Source organism: Chroicocephalus ridibundus, chromosome Z (genome assembly GCF_963924245.1).
Source record: "Chroicocephalus ridibundus chromosome Z, bChrRid1.1, whole genome shotgun sequence".
NCBI classification, from domain to species: Eukaryota; Metazoa; Chordata; class Aves; order Charadriiformes; family Laridae; genus Chroicocephalus; species Chroicocephalus ridibundus.
The window spans coordinates 43177034-43186274 of NC_086316.1; the positions used below are offsets into that span (position 1 = coordinate 43177034).

Consider the following 9241-nt stretch of genomic DNA (forward strand, 5'->3'; position numbering starts at 1 on the left):
ACGTTCACTAAAGACAATCTGACCAAACCCTTTCCCAGCTGGAGCTATTTTCTCTCTCATATAAAAATAAGCTATGTTGTGGTATGCGATTTATTTTTTTTTTTAATTTGCATAAAACTTTTAATACTAGGATAAAAGGTACAGCTTTAATTATGTCAGATCCACAGCTTTTATGTAAAGACAAGTCTTTTGTTTACACCAGTTGGAGTCCAATAACCTGGTAATTAAACGTGTTCATTAACACACTTGATTTAATCAGCAGAAGAAGTAGACTTGTCAATTCTCTTATCAGCATCTTCTCATATCAACACTGTGCCCAATCTGAAGTCATTTTTAGTGGAAAAAAGACACAGAAACTTTTGTTTTACTTTAGGTGTAAAATTTGGGACATACCTAATTATTTTTTTATATCTAGATTTTAGGTTAGTCTTTTAAAAATTACACAAGCATACCTTACTATTAAAAACCCTCAGTCTCCCAGATGTGTTGGCAGTAAGAATTCAAGGCCAATTTTCCTCTGCTGAAATAAAACCATCCTTATTTTGTTTAGAGAATTTATTGCATGCCATTGTTCTTTGAACAACAATATGTTTTGACCTGCTTTGTCTTATGTATTTTGCAGAACATTTGTTCCTATGTCTTCATGCCATTCTCTTTTGTGATGGGGGTAGACTGGGAAGACAGTTTCATTGTTGGTGGACTACTAGGTTACAAGACTTTCTTCAATGAATTTGTGGCTTATGAGCGCCTCTCAAAACTGATTCACAACCGAGAAAAGGGTGGGAGCATGTACATGAATGGTGTGAAACAGTATATGACTGTAAGTAACATTTTCTATTCTATGCATTTGTTGGATCTAGTACTTTTCTTCTGAAACTCATCTTATTTTCTAATATGGGCACAAAGGGATGATGGTGGCATACTACTCTAAAATGTGTCTTTCAGTGGCAGGGTTCAAGTATGAAAATGCAGCACTGCTTTGTGAGGCTGCCATGCCTGTCATCCCATAGCTATCTCAAACAAACATAGCAAAAGAAAAGTGTATTTTTTGGGAACTTGCAATGTCTCACAGGGCAGGGCACTCACAGACCAAGGCTGTCTTCAAGGTGAGTTTTTCTTACTTCATTCTTAGCTAGCACTTCCCTATGAGATACTCTCCCAGGAAAATCCTGGGAGAGAACTGGAGGATTCTCCTGTCCACAGAGGTTTAGCCAAGCACTAAGCTTCAAGAAAGGCATCCAGCAAGCTTTAGCTGACGACATTTTAGATATTAGTGGCACACCTCTACTGGAGGAGGGCAGTAATACAAGACATGTATTACATAGCATACACCTCCCTTGCTGCGCTGAGTCCAACCAGTTTGTTTCAATTGCCAATGAAAGTTAGTTTGCATGAGGATTTCCAGAGAGAGCATGGGCACACCTCTCATTCGCACATACACCCACATTCACCCAACAGGATACATAATTCCTACTACAACTCACTGAGGAAGAAACCTAGAGGATGGCAATACAAAGGGTGTCCTTGGTGTGTGCGTAGGGGTAAAGATCATGCAGTCAACAAGGCTGAGGTATGGAGCCATGACTGCTCCCCCATCTGGCATCCACATGCAGAGCCTGTGCTGAATTTGTCCTCATTCTAAGCACAGGCAACAAAATCCATGATATCCAGCTGTACGCCTGCACTGGCCTTAAATCAAGACAAATTGTCACTGTAGAGGACCCTTAATTAGAAAGCATCCTTTTGTACAACTTTTAATCTTAATTTAATCTGAGGTGATGCTGTGGATACCTACCTTATATACAAAACCAAAAACATGTTCCTGACCCCTTGCATTCCTTATTACCAGAACCTATTACACAAGTGGAGGTAGAAAGCCAGATGGTCTGGTCAAATACTCACATGCTTGTTTGAGCATCAATTACCACTGTTCCTGGAATTCCTGGAAATAGAATAGTGGGCTAGATGTACATTTGATCTGCCCTGCTATAGTCGTGATACTCTCTACAAGGGGAATATGGCTCTGAACTCCTGAATGAGTGGGTTTTTTTTTTTTAATCTGGAAGTCAGCCTTTAAATTTAGATCCCATCAACTCTATTTTGCCTTTTTTTCTTTCTTTCTTTTTTTTTAAATACCATGTCATATAGAACTTCCGTGTTCACTTCTAATACGTGTATAGAGCTGTAAGAGTTTCCACTTTCAGGTAAAAAACTCTGAGATAAAACAATAATTTGGATTTATAACACTAGTAAAAATTGCCCAGTAACTATTTTAATTATGACACAACAGTTCAGGTGATTGTGCATTTGACTTCCATGTTTAATTCCTCTTCAGCTTCAGAACTCTCTAATACATCCAGGCACAGATATTCAGTCAGAGGGAGCAAACAAGCGGTCTTCTGAATTCCCTCATCTGAGTCAGTAATAACAGAGCTTCCTGCTTTCAGAGCTAGGAAAGTGCAGGGAAATCACAGTACACAAAGCCATTTCTAGGAAAAGCAGGTAGAGTGGGTACTTGAAAAGCATTTTCCTGCATGTGCGCAGAGTGACTGAAAATATCTACAAATTGGTTTTTATAAAACAGGAACGGAAATGGAGAAACTTCTAATAAACAGGAAACCTACTAGAACACTCACTTAGGCGTCTTCAGCTTGAGCCTGAAACACAGTAAATAGGAGATCAGAGCTGCCATGGGGATGAAAATGCATTTGTTGAGATATGTTGCCTCCTTTCCCCAAATGTTTGTACTACATTTGTCTCAGGGTTTGCAAGGTTTGTAGGCTGATTTCACACAAAGTCATTTTGTGTCCTGTGAGGGGTCCCTCCATGGGCCTCAAAAGCCAACCCAGCCTTGTCTCTGCTCTGAGGATCAGACTGAGCTGCTGTTGCCCAAAGGGAGGAAGATGGGTGAAGTCAGGAAGGAAATAAGCCGCTAATCACAGAATCACAGAAACTTCAGAGTTGGAAGGGACCTCTAGAGATCATCTAGTCCAACTCCCCTGCTAAAGCTGGATTGCCTAGAGCACATTACTCAGGACTGCATCCAGGCGAGTCTTGAAAATCTCCAGAGAAGGGGAATCCACAACCTCCCTGGGCAGCGTGTTCCAGTGCTCTGTCACCCTCACTGTAAAGAAGTTTTTCCGTGTATTTGAACGGAACTTCCTATGTTCTAGCTTGTGCCCATTGCCCCTCGTCCTGTCACTGGGAACCAATGAAAAGAGTCTGGCACCATCCTCCTTCAACCCACCCTTTAGATACTTGTATGCCATAATAAGGTCTCCCCTCAGCCTTCTCTTCTCCAGGCTAGAGTGTCCCAGCTCTTTCAGCCTTTCCTCATAAGGGAGATGCTCCAGTCCCTCAGTCATCTTAGTTGCCCTATGCTGGACCCGCTCCAGCAGTTCCCTGTCCCTCTTGAACTGGGGAGCCCAAAACTGGATGCAGTATTCCAGGTGTGGCCTCACCAGTGCAGAGTAGAGGGGGAGAATGACCTCCCTCGACCTACTGGCCACAGTCTTCCCTATGCAGCCCAGGATTCCATTGGCCTTTTTGGCCACAAGGGCACATGGGGATTCCAAAATCATAATGTCCCTCTGGCTCTTATCACATCAAAGCACCCACTCTCTAGGAGACCCATTTCCTTTTTCTTCCTGGAGCACACACAGAGCAGCTTTGCACGTAGAGCCCTCTGCCTGTTCAGGGACAAGGGAGTAAGGGATGTGTACCAAAACTTGAGGTTTCAACAAAGTGTTATAGAGGCAGTCCAGCTATGAACAACAAACTGAGTTAAAGGTCTCTGACTCATACCTTCAAAAAGCAGCAGTTAAATTGCCACTAGTAAGATAAGAATTATTTTTTTATCTTTTAATTACTAGTACTTAATTCAACAATATACATGAAAAATAAAACCATCGCATGGGTTTTGAGTCCTCACATGAGCAGTGGGTATGAAAGTCTGCATCTTTCAGCAAGAGAATGAGCCAACCTTGCTGAAAGCTGCACACTGGGGCAGCAACCAAGCAAAACAGAATGATTTCAATACTCAGAGCCCTGAGCCACAATGCCATGTTTTCAGACCTCTAAATCAGCACCAGCTGTCTCAAACCACTCAACAGGGTGTATATGTTTGTTTTCCAGGTTCGCTCTGAAGTCATTGCCACCTATGCTCTTTGTGGGTTTGCCAACTTCGGCTCCCTGGGACTGGTAATAGGAGGCCTGAGTAAGAACACCTCTCATGGACAATATATTTGGCAAGCAATCCCAAAGAAAACGCCCAAAGTAACAGGCTGTGGGTGAAGCTTAGCAGCGTTAAGGGCTGAGCAGCTGCTCTGCCAAGACCCAGCACTCAACCTTGCATGGAAGGGCTCCCAGAGGGGCTCAGGCTTTGGTGTGGAGGTCCCGGGAGAGGAGCTAAGAGCAAGGGGAGGGAACAAAGCCCTGTCAATAGGCCTCCCCGTCTAGCCCTCACACCATGAGTGTGAGCTACTACAGTCTTCAGGCTTCAGGAGGAGCACATCAACTCTGTAGCCTGCTGGTTTGAAAGGCATAGTTGGCTCACATATGTGCACTAGGCTTATAGGGACAGGATAAAAAGAAAAGGCTTTTCAGATCTCAAGGGAAAAAGAAAAATTGAAAAACTGTTTGGGTTCCTCCCTGGGTGGCCAGAACTGCTGGCAGCCACCTTTACCCTGGAGCCTGGGTGGGCTCTGCGGCACTAGCAGCATGGAGGAGCAGGGCACAGACATGGGGCCAGACCCCAGTGCTGTGCCCGGAGTTTGCATCTTAAAGCCAACATCAGCCAGCACAGGCACGCAAATTGCCAAAGCAACCAGAAGTCAGCATTTTATATACAAGCCACCCTCTTAACAGAAAGAGCCAACATTGGAACCTGGCCTTCAAATGGCCTGCTTAAAACAGTCTCATTTTCCCTCCTTGTTTCTCTTGGTTTGAACTGCAGGGAGGGAATTTCCTCTTGGGGCGGGAGAGCTGGCAGGTTCATCTTCTTTGTATCTGTATGTATTTATGTTTGACACACACTCTAATTTTCTTCCTAGCAAGCATTGCTCCCTCAAAAAAAAGGGACATAGCTGGTGGTGCTTTCAGAGCAATGATTGCGGGAACTGTCGCCTGTTTCATGACAGCCTGTGTTGCAGGTACCGTACCCAAAAGTTTGGTGTCTCTTACAGCCGGTGACCACAGGGTGGCAGTGCGTTGGTACGGTAGACAGCTGGGCAACTCCTGTCAGTCAAACGCTAGTATTTTCGGGTTTGGCAAGGTTAAAAGTCAGTATGGGACTAAAGGTCCCTGAAAACTGGAATGTGAAAAGATCTATTTTATTTCTTCCATCATGTCAGCTCTTTTTTGTTGTTAGTCAGTGTGTAACACACCTCATGAACAAAGCAAGTTATAGATGAGTTACAGTCCCTCCTCTACACCACTGTCTACAGAAATACAGAAGAAATTATGGAGCAGAAATGGACAAGTGGAATGAAAGTAGAGTTTAACAGAGACGGAACAAGGGGGAAGCTGAACAACTTTCTTCCTTAGTGTTAAATGGATATTTTGGTCTGATAGTATTTCCACAGAGCATTTAGGTTAATAAAACTGTGCTAAGGTGGGACTCAATGGCAGATCCTTATTTTCAAAGTCTCACCTTCAAGCTGAGTAAAGAGACACAATGCAACAGCCATTTTAGGGAGGAAATTAAAAAAAAAAAACAAACACTACATAATATTAGTGATTCAGAAGATTGATTAATTAATTGACCTGGTATGATTCAGCTGGTAAAATTTATCCCTAGTGTTTAACAATCCCTTTCCCAGCTTTCTTTTCTGAGCATGCGATACGCAGAATTGCATGATGAAGGTTAAAGCACTCATATTCCTCCAGTGAAGAAAGGTCTTGGTGCTTTATGTAGCTGAAAACATGTCTGTTTCTACCACAGCTTCCCTACCCCCTTGTGTTCACTGCAGCAACAGAAACATACACATTTAAAGGATAAGCCCACACTATTTTCTGAAGGTTATAGAACTAGTATAGAACTTGAAATGTCATTAGTCTCACAGCCCTCCGTAATATTTTAGTATATGACACTACTCTGTACAACTGAGGGATCAGGAAGTCTTACTAAAATGTGTCATTTCACAATCCTGGCCTTAAGAATAAAATTGTGAACAGCCACTGGGAAATCTTTCCAAAACAATAAAATCCGCTTTGGAAAGAAAATTACATTCCACCCACTCCTGCCATGGCAAATTCTTTCCTTGTGCCCAGAAGAAGGTAAAAGAGCCAAGTATTTTCTATTAGCCCAGTCAAGATAAGAACATAATAAAAATGTGTCTGGATTCCACAATACTACGTACAAGAAGGAACTGTCACATTCGTATTTTTGTGTCCCCATCATTGCAATGAATGCTGACATTACTATTTATAAAAAATTTTGGAGACCATCTAGCAAAGGAAAGACAAAGAAACCATAACTAACTCCATTTGAAACAAAAGAAAATGTCCTGCATTTACTTGCACTGCTATATATGCAATATAGCTTAATTTTAATTAATGAAGGCACACTGGCTGAACAGTAAGAGAGCCATTAGCGTACCTTTTTAGTAGCATTAAAAGAGGATTTTCAGTGTAACAGGTTACCATAGTTTAATTTCTACAAAAAAAAAAAAAAAAAAAAGACAAGTTTGCGGTCATTCTTTAATCCAGTTTTATAAAATAATTCAGATTTTTTAAAAAACCCTACAGTTCAAGGCATTTAGTCACCTTTTACAGAACCATGTGAGAGGGTGATTTTGTGTCAGCCAGGGTGTTTCATCTGACCATAGCCCAGTGACTGACATCCCCAAGTCTTATCTTCCTCTTCATTACTTATTAAGAATATTGTTACTTACTTCACAGGAATGCTGACTGTCCCTGGTCTGGAAGTTGCTTGCCACAACTTATTAGGAAATGTCTTCAACTCTACAGATTTCCCTGCCAACAGCACAAAGCTAGTTGAATGCTGCCAGCAACTCTTCACCAGGTATTGAGGAACTCTTTATCCTTCTGTCAGCATAATTAGGGAACTCACATATTCTCTAAAAGCCTAATTTTATTTTTTACATTTGGCTTTTTTTCTTAGGCACCTGCTTCCCATGAACTTGCATCTTTTAAAGAAAGGAATATTTTAATGCTGCTGAATAATTTTCTTTTTCTTGGGCATTTCTCTGTTACATCCATGACACAAATAGAACCAACAGAGAACTCAAAATATCTTTGTGCAAAACTGAGCTTTTCAAAAGGCTAAAGATAGATTATGATGTAATGACTCAGTGGTCTAATTCAGGCTCATCTCATATATTAACAAAAAATAAATCAAATATTTGAACTAACATAATGTTAACTTAATATCTGAGGATAACTCTAGCTGATGAAAACCAGGAGCTTTTTATTCTGCTGTCTATGACTCTGGCTGAAGATAATAGTAGTCATGCCTGCTTTCATAGAAAACTTTACACACATTTGAAGTAGAAAAATATTCTGAGGTAAATTGTATTTGATAATTCTCTATCCAAGCTAGAGAAGAAAGAGATAATTATATTAAATAAGGAATATATTCAGACATACTTAACACTATCTCACAAAGAACCAAAGGTGTATGTATTTAGATTATGGCAAGAACCTAAGCATTGGTCTACAATAAAAGCATACAATGTAAATGTAACAGTGATGTTGCTGTAATCTAACCTGAACAAATTCTTTCCATGAAATCCCCAAATGAGGAAATTTTTCAGACTTGTTTTGATTTCACTGGATCTGCCTTCATACCCCCTTGCTTAACTAAAATAGGTTTTTTGTGCGTAGAGAGGTATCTTGCTGCATCTTCTTAGTTTCAAGACTTGTGGCAACTTGAAATTTCTTATGATGTTTAACTCTTCAAGTTAGGAATCCAAATTTCAATTCTAACTTCAGGTGATTTTTTTTTCCTGCATTATTCTTTTGACACATACATTTATTTCTTCCATACCCCAGCAAAAAATATAGCTTTGAATATGAATATGAGTATTCACAAAAAATGTAATTTAAAAAAATTATCCATGTTGATATCAAGATTACTGGCTTCTGCCTGAACATCAGCGGTTGCGTACCACTGGAAGAAATTTCTGTTCTTGCAGTCTAAAGTTCCAAGTGAGTTTATCATAACATTGATCCAATGTCAAAAACTTTTTTGCACAGTGAAAGTCATCTGTGATATTGGGTATATTCCTTCATTTATGTTTCTTCATCACTCCAACTTTTCCTCATCGCACTAATTTTAACTCTACTACATTGCTACAAAGACAAGAACTTGTTCTTGTCAAAGACAAGAACAATGTTGAGTAAATGCTTCAAAAATGCAAAAACCTTGAATAGTGAAGTGATACCCTCAGTCATTTCAGTTAAGTAGGAAGATATACCCGAGGCATGAGGACTTTGTACAGAAAAACAGGCATCACCCCAATAAAAAGGGAGAATATCTGGTCATGGCACATGGCTGTTGTTTGGAAAGTCTTCTGTCTGTTTCATTTCTCATGAAAATAGTAATACATTCAAAGTTGCTTTGGAGAAAGTGTGTGTGTGAGAGAGAGAGTATGTGTGTGTGTATGTGCATATGTGTGTGTATATATACATATATGTATGTATATATACATTTTTTTTTTTTCCATAAGAGAAAAGGAGTATATCTGATTTCTGGTTTTATTCCTTCCCCAGTGTAAATGATTCACAGAAGATCTTCCCTGAAGGAAACTATAGCCTGAGTTCCTGGAACCGATGTTGCCAAATACTAGATCGACCTGCTTTGCATTGCACTTGGATTAAGCCTTAATTTTTTTGGGGGGGATAGATTATAAATAAGAGCCATGTTCCTTGGTGGAGAAGTAATAAAAAATTTCCTTTTACATAACAAGTACGAACACCTACCTAAACCTTTATTTTCCATCTCTTACCAGCCCAATTCCTTGCTTGGAATTACTCATAAATTAAACTGGGATAAATGCAAGACACCTCTTGCTTCAGATCTCTTCTCCCATTACAGATCAGAAGAGAGAGAGAACATTTCTAAGCCTGATTCTCCTCATTTTATTTTTAACCCTGAAACTGATGAATTTGTAGAATTAAACTGCTCTAGGCAAGAAGAAAATCAGATTCAGAGGATTTCACTGCCACTTACAGAAAATTCTGAAGAATAATATTTAGAATTGCCATCCATTCCTAATAG

General features: G+C 40.1%; 1 protein-coding gene across 1 annotated transcript in view; it reads left to right on the top strand.

The window, feature by feature from the left end:
- Positions 1–8848, top strand: part of SLC28A3 (solute carrier family 28 member 3) — a 45536-nt gene extending 36688 nt beyond the window's left edge. Inside the window, exons 14-18 of the mRNA XM_063321528.1 lie at positions 623–820; positions 4135–4216; positions 5052–5150; positions 6901–7024; positions 8734–8848. Coding sequence (XP_063177598.1) covers positions 623–820; positions 4135–4216; positions 5052–5150; positions 6901–7024; positions 8734–8848 — 618 coding nt within the window. The remainder of the gene's footprint in view (positions 1–622; positions 821–4134; positions 4217–5051; positions 5151–6900; positions 7025–8733) is intronic.
- The last annotated feature ends 393 nt before the right edge of the window (positions 8849–9241 follow it).